Consider the following 27,105-nt stretch of genomic DNA (forward strand, 5'->3'; position numbering starts at 1 on the left):
ACTGTCTATAATCCCAGCCCTCTGTATGAATAATTAGTTACTATGTCTCACTGTCTATAATCCCAGCCCTCTGTATGAATAATTAGTTACTATGTCTCACTGTCTATAATCCCAGCCCTCTGTATGAATAGTTAGTTACTATGTCTCACTGTCTATAATCCCAGCCCTCTGTATGAATAGTTAGTTACTATGTCTCACTGTCTATAATCCCAGCCCTCTGTATGAATAGTTAGTTACTATGTCTCACTGTCTATAATCCCAGCCCTCTGTATGAATAGTTAGTTACTATGTCTCACTGTCTATAATCCCAGCCCTCTGTATGAATAATTAGTTACTATGTCTCACTGTCTATAATCCCGTTGTATGAATAATTAGTCACTATGTCTCACTGTCTATAATCCCTCTGTATGGAGGACAGCTTGTGTGTTTTCTGATCTGGATGTCCTACGTTTTCTGAGAGCATGACATACTCATTTCTACTGCAGAAGTGTGTGTGTGTGTGTGTGTGTGTGTGTGTGTGTGTGTGTGTGTGTGTGTGTGTGTGTGTGTGTGTGTGTGTGTGTGTGTGTGTGTGTGTGTGTGTGCCTACCTGTAGTCTGGGGTTAACAGAGAAGCTTCCAGCTGTAGGGTTCATACAGGTGATGTACTGACAGTTATGGATCTCTTTCAACACCAGCCTCTGTCTGTCATACCTGTCAATCAATCATATATGATTAGATATTCTATGTGTCTGGCATACCTGTCAATCAATCATATATGAGATCTTCTATAAGTTGCCTGTGTGGCATTATGTTTGAGTCTCTGTGTGGCATTATGTTTGAGTCTCTGTGTAGCATTATGTTTGAGTCTCTGTGTGGCATTATGTTTGAGTCTCTGTGTGGCATTATGTTTGAGTCTCTGTGTAGCATTATGTTTGAGTCTCTGTGTAGCATTATGTTTGAGTCTCTGTGTGGCATTATGTTTGAGTCTCTGTGTGGCATTATGTTTGAGTCTCTGTGTAGCATTATGTTTGAGTCTCTGTGTGGCATTATGTTTGAGTCTCTGTGTGGCATTATGTTTGAGTCTCTGTGTGGCATTATGTTTGAGTCTCTGTGTGGCATTATGTTTGAGTCTCTGTGTGGCATTATGTTTGAGTCTCTGTGTGGCATTATGTTTGAGTCTCTGTGTAGCATTATGTTTGAGTCTCTGTGTGGCATTATGTTTGAGTCTCTGTGTGGCATTATGTTTGAGTCTCTGTGTGGCATTATGTTTGAGTCTCTGTGTGGCATTATGTTTGAGTCTCTGTGTAGCATTATGTTTGAGTCTCTGTGTGGCATTATGTTTGAGTCTCTGTGTGGCATTATGTTTGAGTCTCTGTGTAGCATTATGTTTGAGTCTCTGTGTGGCATTATGTTTGAGTCTCTGTGTAGCATTATGTTTGAGTCTCTGTGTGGCATTATGTTTGAGTCTCTGTGTGGCATTATGTTTGAGTCTCTGTGTAGCATTATGTTTGAGTCTCTGTGTGGCATTATGTTTGAGTCTCTGTGTGGCATTATGTTTGAGTCTCTGTGTGGCATTATGTTTGAGTCTCTGTGTGGCATTATGTTTGAGTCTCTGTGTGGCATTATGTTTGAGTCTCTGTGTGGCATTATGTTTGAGTCTCTGTGTGGCATTATGTTTGAGTCTCTGTGTAGCATTATGTTTGAGTCTCTGTGTGGCATTATGTTTGAGTCTCTGTGTGGCATTATGTTTGAGTCTCTGTGTGGCATTATGTTTGAGTCTCTGTGTAGCATTATGTTTGAGTCTCTGTGTGGCATTATGTTTGAGTCTCTGTGTGGCATTATGTTTGAGTCTCTGTGTGGCATTATGTTTGAGTCTCTGTGTGGCATTATGTTTGAGTCTCTGTGTGGCATTATGTTTGAGTCTCTGTGTGGCATTATGTTTGAGTCTCTGTGTGGCATTATGTTTGAGTCTCTATGTGGCATTATGTTTGAGTCTCTATGTGGCATTATGTTTGAGTCTCTGTGTGGCATTATGTTTGAGTCTCTGTGCCCACTGATCTCTTGGCCCATTATTCCAAAGTCCCAATACTCCTTAGTCTTTATTGGGACCCCATTAGCAGCTACTTCTCCTGGGGTCCATGACAGAAATATGAACCATGCAGGGGTTAACACTAAGGTCATGTTCTACTTGCCCAAAGGTCATGCCCCCCAATGGACAGTAAATCTGTCCATTATGAAATGATAGGTAAAATGTGAATTACTGTTCAATATAACACTTTATTTTATATACCCATATGTATGCCACATATCTAAATAGCTATGCATATGACTATGGGTTCACACTTGTTATTTTATACGTTTAAGTTTATAAGCCAACAGTGTCTTATTTTACATTCCACAGACCAGAAGACACTTACTTTCCCATAACCTGACCAAGTCCACCGTCCGGAAGTGAAGGTTTATACATTCGTCTGACTTGACAAGTGCTAATTTTAAGTCTTCAAATGTATAAAATGTATACAAATCTATTGAAAGTAGCAGATCTACAAGTCCACAATGCATCGCATTGCAACGCATTGTGAACTTGTAGATCCGTACAGTTCAATAGTCACATCGTTTTTTCTACTGGGAAGGAAGGCTTGAATGAGCTGAAATGTAAACAACGTGCGCTTGTTGTGTGTGTGTGTGTGTGTGTGTGTGTGTGTGTGTGTGTGTGTGTGTGTGTGTGTGTGTGTGTGTGTGTGTACCAGTGACTGTAGTCCAGATGTTGTCTGATCAGGGTGTGAGGTTGGACGGTGCCATAGGTGTCGACCTCAGGCATGTTGAGGTCGTCTATGAAGTAGATCAGTCTGTTGGTTCCCTGAGGAGCGAAGGTTCGCCCCGCCTTCTTCTCCAGAGGCTTCTCCAGGACCCCTGCAGAGAGGTCGGCCATTTTGTGTCTCACATGCATAAACTCAACTCATTCATTTGATGTCTTTCAATATACATGTTCTAGTACTTGGGCTACCGGTACTTTAATAGCATGTGTTCGTATAGACGCTCGAAGAAGCCGGATGCACCATGGTGGACTCGAACCCACGACCTCCACGGAATCCAAATCATGTTTGATCAAATATTGTGTATAGATATTTGTGATAATATGACCACACATGATGATGCAACATGGCTGACATAGAGTGTAGCAGTTATTGTTAAATAGGCATGATTTCTAACAACGGCAGTGTTGTGCCAAGGACCGTCTTCTGATTGGTCCAAATGAAAGAACAGGAACTGCCTGTTTCTACCAAAACGGGCAGTTCCTGCCAGCTGCCTCGGTGGGGAGCTGACTTAAGCGTTGGACTTCTTGTCATGGGATTGAATGTACACTCTCAATGCACTTGTTTTCCTTCTAAAATGCATCATGAATAATTGTATTAGCGTTTAGGTTAGGGTTGGCATAGTCTTTGTGAGGTTAGGGTTAGGCATAGTCTTTGTGAGGTTAGGGTTCAGGTTAGGTTTAGCCATAATTTAGCCACATTAGACAACGTTTCAAAAACACATACAAGGCTCACACAACGCACAACTGCCAATCAAAGTGACTAACTGGCCAATCACAGTGTGTCCTTAACCGTGACTTGGCACAACACTGCCGTAGATTGTAATAACACGTTAAAGACTCATGTTGCTACATGACTGACATAGTGTAATAGTTAAAGACTCACTGACATAGTGTAGTAGTTAAAGACTCACTGACATAGTGTAGTAGTTAAAGACTCACTGACATAGTGTAATAGTTAAAGACTCACTGACATAGTGTAATAGTTAAAGACTCACTGACATAGTGTAGTAGTTAAAGACTCACTGACATAGTGTAATAGTTAAAGACTCACTGACATAGTGTAGTAGTTAAAGACTCACTGACATAGTGTAGTAGTTAAAGACTCACTGACATAGTGTAATAGTTAAAGACTCACTGACATAGTGTAATAGTTAAAGACTCACTGACATAGTGTAATAGTTAAAGACTCACTGACATAGTGTAGTAGTTAAAGACTCACTGACATAGTGTAATAGTTAAAGACTCAGGCTGCAACATGGCTGACATAGTGTAATAGTTAAAGACTCACTGACATAGTGTAATAGTTAAAGACTCACTGACATAGTGTAATAGTTAAAGACTCACTGACATAGTGTAATAGTTAAAGACTCACTGACATAGTGTAATAGTTAAAGACTCACTGACATAGTGTAATAGTTAAAGACTCACTGACATAGTGTAATAGTTAAAGACTCACTGACATAGTGTAATAGTTAAAGACTCACTGACATAGTGTAATAGTTAAAGACTCACTGACATAGTGTAATAGTTAAAGACTCACTGACATAGTGTAATAGTTAAAGACTCACTGACATAGTGTAATAGTTAAAGACTCACTGACATAGTGTAATAGTTAAAGACTCACTGACATAGTGTAGTAGTTAAAGACTCACTGACATAGTGTAGTAGTTAAAGACTCACGCTGCAACATGGCTGACGTGGTGTAGTAATTAAAGGGGACTTTAGCCACCATGTAATCCTCCTTCAGCTTGGCTACGTAGTCACACACCAGGATGGTCTTGCCCACGCCAGCGTTGCCCACCAACATGACTGGCTTTCCTCTGTGCAGCAGCAGGTCTAAGAAGTACGTCAGGCAGAGGGTCTCTGGGGTGTGGACCAGCAACGTCTGGAACATATAAACACTATGAAGTACATCATATAGTCTGGAAGGACATATAAACACTATCTCACATATAAACACTATCACTCAGGGGAAGACTGATGCTGGTCTGTCTGTCTGGCTTTGGGCCAAATTTTTTCACCTCAGTCTCTTCGCCACGGACTGCTGGGCAAGCGTCTCTTCAAACTTGAAGAGACCGTCCTGAATAATCCGTTTCCAAGCCATTCGATCTAATGCTGCAGCTTCCCAGGTGTCCAGGTCGATGTTCAGGGCCTTCAGGTCTCTCTTTGTAGCGCAGTTTAGGTCTACCTATGGGACGTTTTCCCTGAACTAATTCTCCATAGAGGAGATCCCTGGGAATCCGTTCATCATCCATCCTCACCACATGACCGAGCCAGCGCATGCGTCTCTGTTTCAGAGTGCTGTACATGCTGGGGATTCCAGCACTCTCCAGGACGGTGTTGTTTGGCACTTTGTCTTGCCAAGTGATGTCCATAATGCGTCTAAGGCAGCGCATGTGGAAGGCATTAAGTCTACGTTCCTGCCGAGTGTGTAATGTCCAGGACTCACTGCCATACAGGAGGGTGCTCATGACACATGCTCTGTAGACCTGGATCTTGGTTTGCTGTGTCAGCTTACTGTTGGTCCACACCCTATTTGTAAGTCTGGACATGCTGGTAGCTGCCTTGCCGATGCGCTTGTTGAGCTCCTGGTCAATACAGAGCGAGTCAGAGATTGTTGAACCCAGGTACACAAAGTCGTGGACAACCTCCAATACATAGTTGGATATCCTGATGTTAGGTGGTGAGTCCACATCCTGTCCCATGACCTGTGTTTTTTTCAGGCTAATTGTAAGTCCGAAGTTGTGGCATGCCTCGCTGAAGCGGCTCATGAGCTGCTGTAACTCTTCAGCTGAGTGGGTGGTGATTGCCGCATCATCTGCGAAGAGGAAGTCTCTCAGGCACTTCACCTGAACTTTGGACTTTGCTCTTAATCTGGAAAGGTTAAATAGCTTCCCATCTGTTCTGGTCCGGAGATAGATGCCCTCTGTGGCAGATCCGAAGGCTTGCTTCAGCAGGACAGAGAAGAAGATCCCGAACAGGGTGGGCGCGAGGACACAGCCTTGTTTCACTCCACCTCGGATGTCAAAAGCATCTGATGTTAAGCCATCAAAGACCACTGTACCCTTTGTGTCTTCGTGGAAAGACTTGATGAAGCACAAGAGCCTGGGTGGACATCCGATCTTGGGGAGGATCTTGAAGAGGCCTTCCCTGCTGACCAGATCAAAGGCCTTGGTGAGATCTATGAAGGCTACAAAGAGTGGCTTCCTTTGTTCCCTACATTTCTCCTGTAGCTGCCTGAGGGAAAAGACCATGTCGATGGTCGACCTGTTGGCTCGGAATCCACACTGCGATTCTGGGTAAACCCTCTCTGCCAGTACTTGGAGCCTCTTCAATGTGACATGAGCAAAGAGCTTCCCAACAGTACTGAGGAGGGAAATGCCACGGTAGTTATTACAGTCACTCCTGTCCACATTCCATGAGGCAAAATCAGCCCTTCTTCCTGGTTGTGAAATGTGAGGCCAGGTTTATTAGGGGCTTCTGCCACACGTTTTGCGTCACATCGGTGAGGCGTTTTGCGTCACCTCAGTGCACAGCCCCGTGCACAAACTTGTGCGCAAGCTCATGAGTCGAGCCTATTGCGAAAATGTTTTGGCTCGTTCATGTACAGTGGCCCCAGGCCGTTTTGAGCTGCTGTACCTATGAATGGCTAGCATGTCCAATGAGCTTCAATGCAACCACTGGGTTCTGGGAGCTTGGTTAGGGGTTAGGGGTTAGGGGTTAAGGGGTTAAGGGTTAGGGGTTAGGGGTTAGGGGTTTAGGGGTTAGAGGTTTAGGGGTTAGGGGTTAGGGGTTAGGGTTTAGGGGTTAGGGATTTAGGGGTTAGGGTTTAGGGTTTAGGGGTTAGGGGTTTAGGGGTTTAGGGGTTAGGGGTTTAGGGTTAAGGGTTAGGGGTTTAGGGGTTAGGGGTTTAGGGGTTTAGGGTTAGGGGTTAGGGGTTAAGGGTTAAGGGTTAGGGGTTTAGGGGTAACACACCTGTAGTGGGACATCAGGCTCCAGCTCAAAGGGAAGCATCTTCTCAGTCCAGGGGGTGAACTTGTTGCTCTCTGGGTCGATGAAGTAGTCGAACACGGTTCCCTGAGAGGGAAACTTCACCGCTCTCATCTCCTTACACCACCAGCGACTGAACTCTGCCCTGTAGTCCATCAGCTACACACACACACACACACACACACACACACACACACACACACACACACACACACACACACATACACAATTTACAATGTAGGCATTTAGCAGATGCTCTTTTTGGACGGATTCAGACTGGGTCCAACTGATTCAAATCTTCCCGAGTATGATTGCCCGCTCCCCGCTGGCCAGCATTTACATTGCTCATGATTCTTCCGTACCAGAGTACACTTAATTCAACTGTAATGGTACTTATGTGCCTCAGGGGGGCGCAGAGTACACTTCATTCAACTGTAATGGTACTAATGTGCCTCAGGGGGGCGCTGTGGACTATGGGGCTTTGGGACATAGAGAATGTAATGTGACAGAAGAAGAGTCACTTGTCAGAGTTCAGAGCGATTAATAAAGTTTGACTGTTGTTATTGTTCCTTAAGTTGTCTTGGGTTGTAATAATAACAGAACAACAATACACAACAATACACAACAATACACAACAACACACAACAATACTACACAACAGTACACAACCAAAGCAGTGTGCGCTGACGGTCTTTGAAACATTGCAACAAATTAGAACCTTTCTTGGGGAAAAGATCAATTAGAAACTAATTAAAATGTGGGGCTCTCAGGGAGGGCATTCCACAAACACATACAGAATACATAGAGACAGTGTAGTGTCTCAGTAAACTATAGGATCATAGAATACAGAGACAGTGTAGTGTCTCAGTAAACTATAGGATCATAGAATACAGAGACAGTGTAGTGTCTCAGTAAACTATAGGATCATAGAATACAGAGAGACAGTGTAGTGTCTCAGTAAACTATAGGATCATAGAATACAGAGAGACAGTGTAGTGTCTCAGTAAACTATAGGATCATAGAATACAGAGACAGTGTAGTGTCTCAGTAAACTATAGGATCATAGAATACAGAGAGACAGTGTAGTGTCTCAGTAAACTATAGGATCATAGAATACAGAGACAGTGTAGTGTCTCAGTAAACTATAGGATCATAGAATACAGAGAGACAGTGTAGTGTCTCAGTAAACTATAGGATCATAGAATACAGAGACAGTGTAGTGTCTCAGTAAACTATAGGATCATAGAATACAGAGACAGTGTAGTGTCTCAGTAAACTATAGGATCATAGAATACAGAGACAGTGTAGTGTCTCAGTAAACTATAGGATCATAGAATACAGAGACAGTGTAGTGTCTCAGTAAACTATAGGATCATAGAATACAGAGACAGTGTAGTGTCTCAGTAAACTAAAGGATCATAGAATACAGAGACAGTGTAGTGTGAGTGTCTCAGTAAACTATAGGATCATAGAATACAGAGACAGTGTAGTGTCTCAGTAAACTAAAGGATCATAGAATACAGAGACAGTGTAGTGTGAGTGTCTCAGTAAACTATAGGATCATAGAATACAGAGACAGTGTAGTGTCTCAGTAAACTATAGGATCATAGAATATAGAGACAGTGTAGTGTCTCAGTAAACTATAGGATCATAGAATACAGAGAGACAGTGTAGAGTCTCAGTAAACTATAGGATCATAGAATACAGAGACAGTGTAGTGTCTCAGTAAACTATAGGATCATAGAATACAGAGACAGTGTAGTGTCTCAGTAAACTATAGGATCATAGAATACAGAGACAGTGTAGTGTCTCAGTAAACTAGGACAGGTTCATGTTTTAAGTTGTTTTATATTGATATTGATGTAACTGTAATGCGAATTAATGCAATTTAATCTGTTTTTAGATTTTAATTGAATACATATGACCACAATGGAAACAAGTTCCCTGGACCTTTTTATGTTATCCTTTTAACCTAAATGTCTTAATGTACTTCGTGCTGTTTACATTTCTGTCTAATAAAGCATACAATCAATCAATCAATCAATCAATCAATCAATCAATCACTCAGGCTGACTCACATGGTCTTGGAAGAGAGCTCCTCCAAAGGCCCAGACACAGGAGAACACAAAGTAGATTTCATACAGTTCTCTGGGAGAGTCAGCCGGAGTGTTGTCTTCTGTCAGCAGGCAGTCCAGCAAGGAACACAGCGTCTGATTGGACGATGCACAGGAAGGAGAGTATCCGATTGGACGATGCAGAGAAAACAGAGCATCCGATTGGACGCCACAGAGAGGTCAGTGGTGTCCAATGGGATCAGCAGATTTGACACTAAAAACCCTCTAAACTCACAGACCTGAGTTGGCCGTCTCAACACCTCTCACAGGCTCACAATACGTTGCAAAGCGACGTGTTGAGAGCTTATAGATCTGCTGTTTTTGGCAAATGCTCTCATAGCAGAGTCTCTAAATGTGACTGGATATTTAAGCATTATTTTAGTATTATTGTCAAGCCAATTTCAGCTTATTGGACTTTTAGGTAAATGATGAAGATTCTGAATCTGTGTTATTAACATGTATATTGATGATAGTTTTAATTACCTGGACCATGCTGGTCTCTGGTATGGGGGTGATGGTCTTCAGGTCTTACCTGGACCATACTGGTCTCTGGCATGGGGGTGATGGTCTTCAGGTCTTACCTGGACCATGCTGGTCTCTGGCATGGGGGTGATGGTCTTCAGGTCTTACCTGGACCATGCTGGTCTCTGGTATGGGGGTGATGGTCTTACCTGGACCATGCTGGTCTCTGGTATGGGGGTGATGGTCTTCAGGTTGCAGCGGACCTGCTCCATGCAGGAAGGGACGTACTTGTCAAACAGAATGGTCAGGTTGGCTCGCTCTGATTGGGCGTGCCGGGTGTCAATCCAGCTCGTCACATACCTGAGGGGGAGGGGCACAAAAGATAATGGTGTGTGTGTGTGTGTGTGTGTGTGTGTGTGTGTGTGTGTGTGTGTGTGTGTGTGTGTGTGTGTGTACAAGCAGGGTTATTGTAGTCAAACTAAGACTTATACCAAAAGTCAAAGGGGAGAAAGGGCTAAATTAAAGAGCCTAACCCTACAACTACAGTTGAAATAAACTAAAACTAAATGAAATAAACGATGCAAAACTAACAAACTAACAACTGGAACCACCATCAGTCAGCCTTGTTTCATCCAGACCTTTTTCTGCTTCTATTAATCTAAGTTCTCTACAAACACCTGAAAAACTAAACTATGACAAAGAGTTACGCAAAAATAAATAAAATAAGGTATTCATTTGCAAAAAACTTAAGCTAATTCTGCACTCACAAAACTAACTACAACTAAACTGTAATGATGCAAGGGGGGGGATTAAATAAATATGGTTTCAACAAATACATCCTAACATAGCAGCAATACACTTTCATATAAGATCAAACACAATACATACTTGTTTTACTAAAACAAGACTAAAACAAATTAATATATTTCCTAAAGCATGACGGCTGTAACTTACGAGCTCCAGACCAGGTCCTGAGGATTGACATAGAGGATTCCTGCTCTGGACACGGTGGCTGGAGTAGCAGCTCTGAGGTGAGAGATCTCAAACAGGAGACGCATGGATGAGGACAGACTGATCCTCTCATTACTGGCTAGAGTCAATACCTGAAGACACAGAGACATAGAGACATAGAGACAGACATAGAGTCAACACCTGAAGACACAGACATAGAGACATGGATGAGGACAGACATAGAGTCAACACCTGAAGACACAGACACAGAGACTGAGAGACATAGAGTCAACACCTGAAGACACAGAGACATAGAGACAGACATTGAGTCAACACCTGAAGACACAGACACAGAGACTTAAAGACATGGATGAGAGACATAGTCAATCAATACCTGAAGACAGACACAGAGACATAGAGTCAACACCTGAAGACACAGACACAGAGACAGACAGAGTCAACACCTGAAGACATAGAGACACAGAGACACAGAGACATGGATGAGGACAGACTGATCCTCTCATTACTGGCTAGAGTCAACACCTGAAGACACAGACATAGAGACATGGATGAGAGACATAGAGTCAACACCTGAAGACACAGACATAGAGACATGGATGACAGACATAGAGTCAACACCTGAAGACACAGACATAGAGACATGGATGACAGACATAGAGTCAACACCTGAAGACACAGACATAGAGACAGACATAGAGTCAACACCTGAAGACACAGACATTTGTGCTTACAGACAAAGTAAAACAGATATAATTAAGTTTGAAGTGAAGTGATTATAGACTAATTGAATTAAAGTTTTAATGAAATATAATCAAGATTTTTAAAAGGGAATTAAGATTATACAATTATTTAATCACCTTTGTTCTAATCAAATAACTTTACTATGTGCTTAATATGTTTTTATTAAGCACATCCATTTGAACCAAATCTCAAAGTGCTACAACAATGTTCAAAACAAAAACAAAAAAGAAAAAGATAATGAGAATACAATACAATTCAGATCAAAGGTCAGCTACACAATTAAGAAAAAGAAAGAAAAAGGAAAAAAAGAATAAATAAGAATTTAAAGGGATATTTCACTTTCAAAAAAACTTTGGGTCATTTTATCATCTACTCAGGCTTTTGAGAGCCCCCCAGACCGTTTTTAAGTTGCTTGATTAATTATTTAGATATTTGATATTAATTTTATCGGACACGCCCCCTTCCCATACAAACCCATTATAACTTCAAACTCCATTTTTAACATGTTAGATTCATCAAAAACACCCGTCCTTGGTTCTGGTGACTCACCCTGCCCTCCTAATACGCGAGGGGGCCGTGTTTTTTTTATTACTTTTTTCATTTAATTTTTTTAATTTTTTAATGTATTTAATTTTCAAAAAAAGATATAAAAAATAAATGAAAAAAGTTATCGAAAAAACACGGCCCCCTCGCGTATCAAGAGGACAGGGTGAGTCACCCACGTGCCCATTTTCAAAAGTATAGAATGTATAAACATCTTTTGAAAATAGCAGATCTACAAGTTCTTAGCTCAGGACCTCAGTATGTTATGATCTGTAGTACCATAGTACTATATGTATATGTCACGCGCGGGGCTTCGGCGCGAGGCGGGGCTTTTCTTTTTTTCTTTTTTTTACGCGAGGCTCGTGAGGAGCCATGACGGAGCTCAGCAGAGCTTGAGGCCGAGGAGACGCTCCAGGTGCGAGTGCCCGCGCCGACCGGCCGAAGGTCTGCTAGTCGAATCAGCACCGTCCGAGTTGTAACCCGATAGGAGGAGAATAGATCTGTATATGGGTTACTATCCACGACGACACACATGTGTGCGTGTGTGCGTGTGCATGTGTGTGTGCGCATGCACACGCGTGCGCACACACGCATGTGTGTGTCTTCATTGCCCTCTAGTGTTGGTTCTACAGAATTGCCTGGGTGGGCGCTCCTTTTTCAATTTCCCTGGAATGCCAATGTCCCTGTAACATATATACTATGTATGTACTATAGTACATTATGATCTGTTGCTTTGTTTTATTCACTTCTCATGTCAAAAAAAGATTCTTCTTCCTCTTCTTAGTGTTATTATTAGGCCCCGCCCACTGCAAAGCCCTATTGCAATGCAAGCGTTTATTATAATTTAATAGCCGTTTAATATAATTTTTCCGAACCTCTGTTTAACTCTACGGACAGAGTTTGAGACGTTACTGCGCATTCGTGGCCAAGTGTGCGTGCAGGTTGCCAAATCATGTGCGTGAAACAAGCGGGTGCATTCCCAAAATCATACTTTGGGTGCTCATATCCCTGGACGGGTATGGTCTAGTTCTTACTAATTTGTCAAACGTAGTTAGGCCTCGTTAGTTATGTGCTGCTGTAGCCTACGGATTAAACAAGTGTTCTGTGTTAATAAACACATCTTTACTAAATAAAGTCTAGTTTTTATTATCATTAGGGCTTTGATGCAAGTTCTAAACATGAAGGCTGCAGTTGTGCTGCTTAAAGGAAAGCTCAGTGTGTGATCTCCTCTACTGCTGCTCAGCAAAAAAAAGGAAAGAAAAATCAATGGATAAATGGCCCAGACACGTCGACTCGCAAAATATGAGCCGTTTAACATCCCGAATTGTGTTGTATATGCCCCCCCCCCCTCTGCTAATGAGGACAGAGCTCTGGGTGAGCCGTATGATACGATCAGCGGACATGAGAACACGGACCGAATTCTGCCTTTATTGCACCTTTATTGGCCAAACTCTATAGGTTTGTGGATGTCTCTACTAGAGGGGAAAACCCCTCAGTAACTCTATAGGTTTGTGGATGTCCCTACTAGAGGGGAAAACCCTCAGTAACTCTATAGGTTTGTGGATGTCCCTACTAGAGGGGAAAACCCTCAGTAACTCTATAGGTTTGTGGATGTCCCTACTAGAGGGGAAAACCCCTCAGTAACTCTATAGGTTTGTGGATGTCCCTACTAGAGGGGAAAACCCTCAGTAACTCTATAGGTTTGTGGATGTCCCTACTAGAGGGGAAAACCCTCAGTAACAAAGAAAGCAAAGCATTCACCGCCTGACCAACAGGAACACATCTCTAAGCTGAAAGCTAACCCAGTCACAGTTAAAGGAATAGTTCACCCAAAAAACCTACTGACTTTCTATCCATTCCACACCCCAGGTTAACTTATTACTGAAAAAGGCTGCATCTCGGCTCATGTGTACTTTTTTTTTTACTATGTATTTTTGGCCCAGACGTTATTTTCAAAGGGAGACAATTCATGTCAACGAGGTCGCGATGACCTCGTTGACATTTGTGAAACCACACAGTGCAACCCTCAGTGATTAGCAACCATCATACTGGAGATAAATATTCTGTGACTACTTCAAAAAGGTAAGAAAATAGAAAAATTGCTGGCAGTGAGAGTTTTAACACATTCCACGCCAGAGTTTAATATCATAATGTACTCACCAGTGCCAGCGATTTATTGTTGTTTTTTTGTTTTTTTCACGTTGCCACAGACCTCGTTAAATACCTTAAGATCGCGCGTTAAACTGTTTGTAGACACACAGGGTAGCTGTGTGAGTTGCCCAGAGAAGACATTTTGCAGTAGTCGCGGTTTATGTTAAACAGCGTTCAGCAAGGAGAAAAAAAACTCTGAGATAATGGCCGATTAGGGGAAGATTTAGAGCGGTGGCGGGTGGGAACGAAAATCTCCGGATACGGATATTTCCATATCCGGGTGTGCTACAATGAAATGTGTCACTGCGAACGAGGCCTACAATGAAATGTGAACCTGCGAGAAAAAATAAATAAAAAGACCACTTCGCGTAGATCTACACGATTGGCACGCAATGTGTTAACTGTGAACTTAAATCTGATCGATGCATGAAGCTCTGACCAGGTTTGTGTTCTCTGTTTCAGAAACCGGTCCTCCTCTGTCCTCAGTTAAAGCAGAACATTGCTGCTGCGACCAATGTGGAAAAAGCTTCGCTTCAGATTCCCATCTCAAAGAACACCATAGAGTTCACACTGGAGAAAGACCTTACAGCTGTGACCAGTGTGGAAAAGGTTTCAAAACAAACTGTACTTTCAAACAACACCAAAGAATTCACACCAGAGAGCCTTACTCATCTGACCGGTGTGAGAAAAGCTTCAGGCAAATTTCTGGACTCAAAAAACACAAAAAAAATCACTCTGGAAACAAGCCTTACAGCTGTGACCAGTGTGGGAAAAGTTTCAAAGCAAAATCAACGCTCCAACAGCACCAAAGAATTCACACCGGAGAGAAGCCTTACAGCTGTGACCAGTGTGAGAAAAGCTTCAGGCAAATGTCTGGACTCAAACAACACAAGAAAGTTCACTCTGGAGAGAAGCCTTACAGTTGTGACCAGTGTGAGATAAGTTTCGGTACAAAATCAACGCTCAAACAACACCAGAGAATTCACACTGGAGAGAAACCTTACTACTGTGACCAGTGTGAAAAAAGTTTCCGTCAAAAGTCTCAACTCGAAGAACACAAGAAAGTTCACACTGGAGAGAAGCCTTACTACTGTGACCAGTGTGGGAAAACGTTCGCCCACGTTTCAACTTTTACATTACACAAGAGAGTTCACACTGGAGAGAAACCATACTGCTGTGACCAGTGTGAGAAAAGGTTCACTTCAGCGTCTGCCCTCATAAGCCACAAGAGAACTCACGCCACAAGAACTCAAGCCACAAGAGAACTCACAGAAGCCATAAGACATCTGTCTTATGGCTGTGAAATGTGTGGGAAGCGTTTTACGAAGTCTGACTCATTGAAACATCATAGGCGTATCCATACTGGAGAGAAGCCATACGGCTGTCACCAGTGTGGGAAAAGTTTCACTCAACTATCGAACCTTGTGACACACAAGAGAACACACACTGGAGACAAGCCATACACCTGTGACCAGTGTGGGAAAGGTTTCAGTCAAAAATGTAGCCTCAAGATGCACGAGAGAATACACACTGGAGAGAAGTCGTTCGGCTGCGAAATATGTGGAAAGCGTTTTACTCAGCATGGAGGCTTAAAAAAACACCAGTGCATCAACACCGGAGAAAAGCCTCACTCCTGTGACCAGTGTGGGAAAAGATTCAGTCAAATGATTCAGCTAGAAAAACACAAGAAAATTCACACTGGAGAGAAGGCTTTCGGTTGTGAAACATCAGCCTCACTCCTGTGACCAGTGCGGGACAAGGTTTACCCACGTTTCTCTTCTTAAAGTACACATGAGAATTCACACTGGAGAAAAACCTTACAGATGTGACCAGTGTGGGAAAAGTTTTGCTTCAACGATTTCCCTCACATACGACAAGAGAGCGCACACCGGAGAAAGACCTTACTGCTGTGACCACTGTGGGAAAGGTTTCAAAGGACAATCTGATCTCAAAAGACATGTAAGACTTCACACCGGAGAGAAGCCTTACTCCTGTGACCAGTGTGGGAAAAGTTTCCGCCTAAAGCCTCCCCTTGAAGAACACAAGAGAACTCACACCGGAGTGAAGCCTTTTGGCTGTGCAATATGTGGGAAAGGTTTTACCCATGCTGCATACTTCAAAAGCCACCAGCGCATCCACACGGGAGAGAAGCCGTTCAGCTGTGAACTCTGTGGCAAACGCTTTGCTCACCAGTCTGCCCTTGAGCCACACAGGAGAGTTCATACTGGAGAGAAGCACTACTGCTGTAAAACATGCGGGAAGGGTTTTACTCATTCTGTAAAATTAAAAAATCACCAACGCGTCCATGATAAAGAAACAAGACTTTCTACTGACAGCGATCCAGGACCATCTCTATCAAACAGGAGGAACCTGAAGACCACCACAGTAAGTTGAATTCTGTTTCTTCTGCTTTCTTTAGTTTTTCTCCAGGAAACCGGTAGTTCCTTTCCTTAAATAAAAAAACAGCCATTTATTCGTCTTGAAGAACAAGCAGAGAATCACTTGGGATTATAAAACGTGACATTTTATTTGAATCTGAAAAGGTGGGTTTTGAGTTTGGTTTTAAACTTTGACACCGGCTTTGTTTTACTCTCTCACACAGGCTCCGTTAAGCAGCTCTGACACATCTGATGAGTCATGAACACCTAGAGGTCCTCTGTACACCCTGGAGGATGAACCTGATGAACACCTAGAGGAGGTCCTCTGGACACCCTGGAGGATGAACCTGATGAACACCTAGAGGAGGTCCTCTGGATACCCTTGAGGATGAACCTGATGAACACCTAGAGGTCCTCTGGACACCCTGGAGGATGAACCTGATGAACACCTAGAGGTCCTCTGGACACCCTGGAGGATGAACCTGATGAACACCTAGAGGAGGTCCTCTGGACACCTGGAGGATGAACCTGATGAACACCTAGAGGAGGTCCTCTGGACACCCTGGAGGATGAACCTGATGAACACCTAGAGGAGGTCCTCTGGACACCCTGGAGGATGAACCTGATGAACACTAGAGATCCTCTGGACACCCTGGAGGATGAACCTGATGAACACCTAGAGGTCCTCTGGACACCCTGGAGGATGAACCTGATGAACACCTAGAGGAGGTCCTCTGGACACCCTGGAGGATGAACCTGATGAACACCTAGAGGAGGTCCTCTGGACACCCTGGAGGATGAACCTGATGAACACTAGAGGTCCTCTGGACACCCTGGAGGATGAACCTGATGAACACCTAGAGGTCCTCTGGACACCCTGGAGGATGAACCTGATGAACACCTAGAGGAGGTCATCTGGACACCCTGGAGGATGAACCTGATGAACACCTAGAGGTCCTCTGGACACCCTGGAGGATGAAACTGATGAACACCTAGAGGAGGTCATCTGGACACCCTGGAGGATGAACCTGATGAACACCTAGAGGTCCTCTGGACACCCTGGAGGATGAACCTGATGAACACCTAGAGGAGGTCATCTGGACACCCTGGAGGATGAACCTGATGAACACCTAGAGGTCCTCTGGACACCCTGGAGGATGAAACTGATGAACACCTAGAGGTCCTCTGGACACCCTGGAGGATGAAACTGATGAACACCTAGAGGTCCTCTGGACACCCTGGAGGATGAACCTGATGAACACCTAGAGGTCCTCTGGACACCCTGGAGGATGAACCTGATGAACACCTAGAGGAGGTCCTCTGGACACCCTGGAGGATGAACCTGATGAACACCTAGAGGTCCTCTGGACACCCTGGAGGATGAACCTGATGAACACCTAGAGGAGGTCCTCTGGACACCCTGGAGCAGGGGTGGTGCATCTTTGATGATGGAGAGGGACACTATATTTCCACACAGACTCCAGGGGGCCACGTTGCATATACTGTACCTCTTATCTCCGTAAATTAATGCCTAATGCCGTACTTCGCCATTTCACACAAAAGTAGCAAAAATTGCAGTTCTACTAGCTCAAAACGTGTTGCAGTGTGACGCGTTTTGAGCTTGTAGATCTGCTATTTTTTTCTATTTTTTATTTGGAATGCAGATTTAGGAATCCTGAAAAGTTACATTTTTATTTCATTTCAAAAGCATTTAGTTATACTTATGTTAACTTTATGAACTTAAATACAGATACATTGGATATAATTTTTTTTTAATTAAAGCGGGATAACAGCAGAAATCAACTAGAAAAAGTGCTCCTCGGAGCACAGGTCTCCGCCAGGTCAGGTAGGTTATTGTGGGCCAGCAATGTTTTGCCAGTCAGGATGGAATATAAAAAATCATACGGAACCATCTTGATCACTTGAGTATAGAGATAATGTGTACTGTTTTGCATGATGTTTGGACAAAATGTGTAGGAGTAAAAGAGAGAGTAAAACATACTCTCTCGCCATGCCTTTCGGCCTGGCGGAGACAATAATACATCACTATTCTGATATTAACCTGCGGGCCACATTAAGTGAAGGTGGGGGCTGCATGTAGCCCACAGGCCGCCAGTTGCCCATGTATGCCCTGGAGGATGAACCCGAGTTCATCTGATGAACAACTAGCAGGAGGATGAACCCGAGTCTTTGTTCGTGCATTTACCAGTTAACTCTTCCAGTGCCATGCTTATTTATGGAATTTTGGTTGTTTCCACAACCAAAATTAATTGTAAAAAAAAAGTGCTTAGGAGCCGAGATACAGCCTTTTTCAGTAAAAAAGTTTAACAAGAAGTGAATGGAGCAGCAAATCTTCAAATCATCATATCTTGGGTTCTGAACAACACAACAAAAAAAAAAAAAACAATTATTCTTTATTTTTTTATGACGTCTTTTCATGACGTCTTGGCGCTCAGGGCGTCAGGCCTCGTGACGTCTTAGACGTCATGTGGCACTAAATGAGTTAAGAGGTTTTAGCTTCTGAAATTGTAGTAATTATGTAGTTTGATAATTAACAGATAGTTGAATTGTTATAAATATTCATTCACATACAATGTATTGTAATTGCGGTTTATTAATCATAATTTGATATAAGAGGAGCATGTTAATGAATTAGTATGTTGAGAATGTTAACTTTTACACCATATTAATTATGTTTTAATGATTTAAATCGTTTGGCGCATATTCAGCACATAATGACATTCAATTATGCAAATTGTTATTATTATAATTATTATTATTAGTTGTTGTATCAGTCGTGGTTAGGGTTAGGGTCACTGCAGTGATCATAAATTATTATTATTTGGTTTTTATTCTTTATCACCTAAAGAATCACATTCTGAGATTGATTTAAATACTGAGGTCACTATGACCAGGCTGAATGTGCTATTCATAAAATGCATATTCAGTATGTTATTGTTATTTGATTGATTGAATACTTCATTAGCAGTTTGAAAACAGTATGATTGTACAGGAAGGTAAAAAAAAGCTGCTAAAAGGAGAGGGTCTTGTTTCCATTGTGTCCCATGTTGATACGATATCCTTCTGACTACACATACGTCATGTCCTAATACAGAGGTGATGCAACTTTGATGATGCAGAGGAACACTATATTTACACACTCACTCCAGAGTAACACTATATTTACACACTCACTCCAGAGGAACACTATATTTACACACTCACTCCAGAGGAACACTATATTTACACACTCACTCCAGAGTAACACTATATTTACACACTCACTCCAGAGTAACACTATATTTACACACTCACTCCAGAGGAACACTATATTTACACACTCACTCCAGAGGAACACTATATTTACACACTCACTCCAGAGGAACACTATATTTACACACTCACTCCATAGGGACACTATATTTACACACTCACTCCAGAGTAACACTATATTTACACACTCACTCCAGAGTAACACTATATTTACACACTCACTCCAGAGGAACACTATATTTACACACTCACTACAGAGGGACACTATATTTACACACTCACTCCAGAGGAACACTATATTAACACACTCACTCCAGAGGAACACTATATTTACACACTCACTCCAGAGGAACACTATATTTACACACTCACTACAGAGGAACACTATATTAACACACTCACTCCAGAGGAACACTATATTTACACACTCACTACAGAGGGACACTATATTTACACACTCACTCCAGAGGAACACTATATTAACACACTCACTCCAGAGGGCCACGTTGATTATACTGTCGGCAGACACCTCCGTATTTTAACCTTTTTCGTAAATTAACTCCGTACTTTGCCATTCTATGTCACACAAAGGTTTTGTGCTATTTTTTAATTGGAATCCTGAAAAGTAACATTTCTATTTAATTTCAAAAGCATTTAGTTATACTTATGTTAACTTCATGAACTTAAATACAGATACACTGAACATAAAGACAATTTTAATACTAGTCATTAAGCTACTATTGCAATCATAACAGCTGAAATCGATATATCACTATTCTGATATTAACCTGTGGGCCGCATTAAGTGAAGGTGGGGGCCGCATGTGGCCCCCGGGCCGCCAGTTGCCCATGTATGTCCAGGTATGAACGAATAGGGGAAGGGGATCAACGTCACATGACTCATTGTTTGACCCGGCAAAAACTCTGATGTGTCTCAAAGTCATGATTCTTGGCAGAATCGTGGAAACTTTAGAATATTTGGCCGTTTGTCCCGTTTTCTTTTTTCACAAGATCAGTGGTTGTTGCAATGACCTGCACTACTATACTTCACCACTATGTTGCGCTATGACGAAATAAACCCCCAAAATGTAACAACGTGTGCGTTCCGTAACGCAATTCCAATGGTGAAAGCTGTGTTGTTTCACCCAATGAAAGAATGGTGGATTCGGCCACGCCCCCAAATACCTGTATGTGTGTCTGAAAGAATGAAGTTATATATGACTTAAGCTTCTTAAACATTTTAACACTGAAGATACATTACCTCTTTTAAGATGTTTATCATACCTGTTCTACCTGTATTTAATCTTTATTTCTATACATAAATATTAACTTCTATTTTACTTCATTACATGCAATATTAGATATCATTACTATCTTGTTATATTGTTGTGTTATCACAGTCTCAAATGTCCATCAACATGTCCATGCTTGTACCTTTATGAATAAGACACTAATAAATCCCTCTTTGATGCTTCATTCTGTAATTACTGCTAAATGTGACATCAGAAAGTAACAACAAAACCAAGTATTTCCTTGCTTACAGTAATGAAAGTATTCTATTCATTTATGGCAGGTGCTGCCGTCCGTCCAGCGCCACACGGTCGCCTCGGAAAACAACATGAAGGTTGATCAAATAGAATACATTTTCGGTTACTGCATCGTCTCTTTCTTGCTAGAAATGTTTTGAAAAACATTCTTGAGAGCAACATTTAGCTATGAATGACACGGTGTGTTTGTTTACATGGCTTTCATGTTGGATACAGCATAAAACCAAGCAGCGCAGCAGGTGTTCTGAGTCTTTGATTAGACAGATGTCAGTTCATCGTCATTATCCAGAAATAACACACTGCTGAATTCAGTGATTAACCAATCATAATCAAGCCTTCAACCAAGCCGGGTAATAATGTTGATTAGGTATAACTTGTAAGTTATAATAAAGTAATAAAGATGATTAGGTATAACTTGTAAGTTATAATAAAGTAATAAAGATGATTAGGTATAACTGATTGATTAGGTATAACTTGTAAGGATCAACTTCTCAATCATCTACACAACTCATCACACAATGGGCGTGGCCTATATTGGGAGTTGCGTCATGACCGAAGTATCCGGTGGGAAAAAATAACTGGATTTCTCTCCACTCAGTTCAATGAAGAGAAAAGACTGTAAGAACAGAATGGAGAGAATTGGAGGAGAGGACATGAATGGAGAGAATAGGAGGAGAGGACAGACCTTGTTGTCGTCCATCACTGTGTTCAGAGACTCGATCCACATGGGGTCGATGTCTCCATCCAGAACGATCCACTTGGGTCCATCATGACTCACTGAGGCCAGTTCCCTCATAGTGGAGGAGAATAGACCTGTGTGAGAGAGAGACCTTTACTACTAGCAGAGAGAGAGAGAGAGAGAGAGAGAGAGAGAGAGAGAGAGAAAGAAAGAGAGAGAGAGAAGCTGTGTTCTTCTACTGAAAGTAAAGAAGTAAAGGAAGTGATTGATGCTCAAACCCTCAAACAAATAGAGCAGACTTTAAAAATAAACCTAAGGATGACATCATCGATGGAGATTCAAAGCTAATAGAAACTACAGCCTTTCTCTTTCTATAAAGTTAACGTGCAAAAACTAACCCAAACCAGCCTACAGATGATGTCACTGGTAGGCAGCTTTGTGAACTGTCCACAGCCCTCCTCTGAGACACAGAGCTAGCAGACAGACATGGTGCGTCTTATCATCAGGGTTGCATTGGTGAATTGGAAAGCGGTTGCACTTGCACTCTATTTTAATGACGTGACTCGCACGTGGCTTAAAGGGCAAGACCACTTTGGTAGAGGTTTGGGTTGTGTAGTTACCTTGCCATGATGTAACTCTAAAGGTGGACAAGAAATCAAAAATAATTGTTCCATTGATTAGAAATTGATAATTCAAAATATGCTCCTCATTGACTTACATTATACGGTCAAACAGCTCTCAAAGTCACTCTTTTAGCATGTAAACGAACACAAACAAAGTTGATTCAGACAATATAGAACATCACCAAACCCACTACTGTTTGTTTTTTTAATACAAATGTTAACTTCCTGTTAAATCAACAGGAACCTCTACCAAAGTGGTCTTGCCCTTTAACACCTACACTACAGGTCACACAATGGACCATTGATATGCATCTAGGCTCATTCCTATGTTAATCCTATGTTCATTCATCTAGGCTCATTCCTATGTTCATCCTATGTTCATAAAGATAAGATAATTCCTTTTAACAGGACGTCCATGAAAGTCCTTGCGGGCTTGTTTCCAATGAGGGCCTGTGAGCAATTAGGGGATAAGAGTCTTGCTCAGGGACAAATTTCATTTCATCGACACATATGCTGGCGTGGCCTGGAATCGTACCTGGGGCAACCAGGGCCTCTGGCTCCCTAGGCGGGCTCACTAACCACTCAGCTATGGCCGCCCCTTCATTCACATGCATTCATCCTATGTTCATTCATCTAGGCTCATTCCTATGTTAATCCTATGTTCATTCATCCTATGTTCATTCATCTAGGCTCATTCCTATGTTCATCCTATGTTCATTCATAATGGTGTGACAACCGGCGGTCGGCAGCCTTTTTTAACTTCGTTGTTGTGTGAATTTAAGGTTGTTTTAAATCCATGCATGTGCGTGCTCCTGTTGCACGGCGTGTTAGCCTGTCCCATGACCAACGCAACCCTGCTTATAATGAGCATTGGTGAGGAACAATTATATGAATGAATACACAGCAGCTTTGAAAATGTGTGAAGTATTCCTTTAAGTTAAGCCTCACCGTCCTTCCACTCTCTGGTGGCCGGATGCAGGAAACCAAACAGCTCGTCTGTGGTCACAGCCTTGGGGTTGATGTCGTTCCACACCGGCTTCATCTTCAGGTTAGCATAGGTTCTATGGAGAGTCTTCAGGATCTGAAGCATAGACATCATGCTATCAGGTTAGCATAGCTTCTATACACATGTTGCTATCAGGTTAGCATATGTTAGCATAGGTTATATGGAGAGTCTTCAGGATCTGAAGCATAGACATCATGCTATTAGGTTAGCATAGCTTCTATACACATGATGCTAAAAGGTTAGCATAGCTTCTATACACATGTTGCTATCAGGTTAGCATATGTTAGCATAGGTTATATGGAGCGTCTTCAGGATCTGAAGCATAGACATCTGCTATCAGGTTAGCATAGCTTCTATACACATGTTGCTATCAGGTTAGCATATGTTAGCATAGGTTATATGGAGAGTCTTCAGGATCTGAAGCATAGACATCATGCTATTAGGTTAGCATAGCTTCTATACACATGATGCTAAAAGGTTAGCATAGCTTCTATACACATGTTGCTATCAGGTTAGCATATGTTAGCATAGGTTATATGGAGCGTCTTCAGGATCTGAAGCATAGACATCATGCTATCAGGTTAGCATAGGTTAGCATAGGTTCTATGAACATTATTATCAGGTTAGCATAGGTTCTATGAACCATAAACATGATGCTATCACGTTAGCATAGTTTCGATGAACCATAAACATGATGCTATCACGCTAACATAGGTTCTATGAACAGTATGTAGTTTGCTGGGTGATCAATAGACAGTATAAACTGTATAGTTTACCTGGCTCTAATACAGTTATTAATACAGTATATATAGGTTATTAATAGACAGTATAGGTTATTAATACAGTATATAAAGGTTATTAATAGACAGTATATAGGTTATTAATAGACAGTATATAGGTTATTAATAGACAGTATATATAGGTTATTAATAGACAGTATATAGGTTATTAATAGACAGTATATAGGTTATTAATAGGCAGTATATAAAGGTTATTAATAGACAGTATATAAAGGTTATTAATAGACAGTATATAGGTTATTAATAGACAGTATATAGGTTATTAATAGACAGTATAGGTTATTAATAAACAGTATATAGGTTATTAATAGACAGTATATATAGGTTATTAATAGACAGTATATATAGGTTATTAATAGACAGTATATATAGGTTATTAATAGACAGTATATGGGTTATTAATAGACAGTATAGGTTATTAATAGACAGTATATATAGGTTACTAATATACAGTATGTATATGTTATTAATAGACAGTATATATAGGTTATTAATAGACAGTATATATAGTTTACTAATAGACAGTATATATAGGTTATTAATAGACAGTATATGGGTTATTAATAGACAGTATAGGTTATTAATAGACAGTATATATAGGTTATTAATAGACAGTATATATAGGTTATTAATAGACAGTATAGGTTATTAATAGACAGTATATATAGGTTACTAATAGACAGTATATATAGGTTATTAATAGACAGTATATATAGGTTATTAATAGACAGTATATATAGGTTATTAATAGACAGTATATATAGGTTATTAATAGACAGTATAAAGGTGGTTGATAGATAGTAAATAGTTTACCTGGCTCTTCCCTGTTCCTGGTCCTCCCACCACAAACACTGAATGTCTGACATTCAACAGCTCCTCCAGCTGAGCCACCTGTAGACACATAACAACATGCTTATTAACAGTACAGGTACAGTCAACGGTTATGCTAAAAGGATAACACAAATCAACCCAGAGGGCTTGTTTTTATTGTCGTCCATTGTATTTATCAGTAATTGAGTATGAGGTTCTCCTACTGTACATTGAGTATAAAGTAGTTCTACTGTACCTTGAGTATAAAGTAGTTCTACTGTACCTTGAGTATAAAGTAGTTCTACTGTACATTGAGTATAAAGTAGTTCTACTGTACATTGAGTATAAAGTAGTTCTACTGTACATTGAGTATAAAGTAGTTCTACTGTACATTGAGTATAAAGTAGTTCTACTGTACATTAAGTATAAAGTAGTTCTACTGTACCTTGAGTATAAAGTAGTTCTACTGTACATTGAGTATAAAGTAGTTCTACTGTACATTGAGTATAAAGTAGTTCTACTGTACATTGAGTATAAAGTAGTTCTACTGTACATTGAGTATAAAGTAGTTCTACTGTACCTTGAGTATAAAGTAGTTCTACTCTACCTTAAGTATAAAGTAGTTGTACTGTACCTTGAGTATAAAGTAGTTCTACTCTACCTTAAGTATAAAGTAGTTCTACTGTACCTTGAGTATAAAGTACTGTACAGTGAGTATAAAGTAGTTCTACTCTACCTTAAGTATAAAGTAGTTCTACTGTACATTGAGTATAAAGTAGTTCTACTGTACATTGAGTATAAAGTAGTTCTACTGTACCTTAAGTATAAAGTAGTTCTACTGTACATTGAGTATAAAGTAGTTCTACTGTACATTAAGTATAAAGTAGTTCTACTGTACATTGAGTATAAAGTAGTTCTACTCTACCCTAAGTATAAAGTAGTTCTACTGTACCTTGAGTATAAAGTAGTTCTACTGTACCTTGAGTATAAAGTAGTTCTACTGTACATTAAGTATAAAGTAGTTCTACTGTACATTGAGTATAAAGTAGTTGTACTCTACCTTAAGTATAAAGTAGTTCTACTGTACATTGAGTATAAAGTAGTTCTACTGTACATTGAGTATAAAGTAGTTCTACTGTACATTGAGTATAAAGTAGTTCTACTGTACATTAAGTATAAAGTAGTTCTACTGTACATTGAGTATAAAGTAGTTCTACTCTACCCTAAGTATAAAGTAGTTCTACTGTACCTTGAGTATAAAGTAGTTCTACTGTACCTTGAGTATAAAGTAGTTCTACTGTACATTAAGTATAAAGTAGTTCTACTGTACATTGAGTATAAAGTAGTTGTACTCTACCTTAAGTATAAAGTAGTTCTACTGTACATTGAGTATAAAGTAGTTCTACTGTACATTGAGTATAAAGTAGTTCTACTGTACATTGAGTATAAAGTAGTTCTACTGTACCTTAAGTATAAAGTAGTTCTACTGTACATTAAGTATAAAGTAGTTCTACTGTACATTGAGTATAAAGTAGTTCTACTGTACATTGAGTATAAAGTAGTTCTACTGTACATTAAGTATAAAGTAGTTCTACTGTACATTGAGTATAAAGTAGTTGTACTCTACCTTAAGTATAAAGTAGTTCTACTGTACCTTGAGTATAAAGTTCTCCTCAGGTTGAAGGTGCAGCTCGCTGACAGACTGACGCACGGCGCTCTCCATGTCCGGATCTCTCTTCCTGGGAACGTCCAGCTGGGGGAACAGGTCACTGATGAGGCCCAGGAAGATGGGAACGTCACTGGTCACTATCTTAGGCAGGTTGAAGTCCCTCAGGGCCCGCATCAACACCTACACACGGTTCAGTGGTGGAAAAAGTACTAGTAAATGTTTTACTTAAGTAAAAGTATCAATACTGCAATGTAGAAGTACTCTGTTACAAGTAAAAGTCCGGAATTAAAAATGTACTTGAGTAAAAGTACAAAAGTATTGGAATCAAAATGTACTTAAAGTACCAAAAGTAAAAGTACTAAATGTTTGAAAATAGCCGATCTACAAGCTCGCGACGCGTTGTGAGCTTGTAGATCGGCTATTTTCAAGTAGCCTACTGTATGTATAAAATAGAGCTAAAGTGGTTAAAGGTAGGGTAAGTGATATTTTTTGGTTAAAACAAAAAGTATTTTGTTAAAAGGTTAAAGCACTATATTCTGATAGTAATCA

General features: G+C 40.9%; 1 protein-coding gene across 1 annotated transcript in view; it reads right to left on the reverse strand.

Moving 5' to 3' along the window:
• dnah9l (dynein, axonemal, heavy polypeptide 9 like) overlaps positions 1–27,105 on the reverse strand; it is a gene marked incomplete at both ends in the record, with an annotated part of 232,995 nt that overhangs the window by 105,114 nt on the left and 100,776 nt on the right. Inside the window, 11 exons of the mRNA XM_080438924.1 lie at positions 590–692; positions 2,729–2,894; positions 4,480–4,684; positions 6,775–6,948; positions 8,868–8,999; positions 9,575–9,725; positions 10,320–10,468; positions 21,655–21,782; positions 23,220–23,352; positions 24,891–24,968; positions 26,542–26,736. Of these exons, the coding sequence (XP_080295050.1) occupies positions 590–692; positions 2,729–2,894; positions 4,480–4,684; positions 6,775–6,948; positions 8,868–8,999; positions 9,575–9,725; positions 10,320–10,468; positions 21,655–21,782; positions 23,220–23,352; positions 24,891–24,968; positions 26,542–26,736 (1,614 nt within the window). The remainder of the gene's footprint in view (positions 1–589; positions 693–2,728; positions 2,895–4,479; positions 4,685–6,774; positions 6,949–8,867; positions 9,000–9,574; positions 9,726–10,319; positions 10,469–21,654; positions 21,783–23,219; positions 23,353–24,890; positions 24,969–26,541; positions 26,737–27,105) is intronic.

This window comes from Gymnoscopelus braueri (genome assembly GCF_963280865.1).
Source record: "Gymnoscopelus braueri genome assembly, chromosome: 10".
NCBI classification, from domain to species: Eukaryota; Metazoa; Chordata; class Actinopteri; order Myctophiformes; family Myctophidae; genus Gymnoscopelus; species Gymnoscopelus braueri.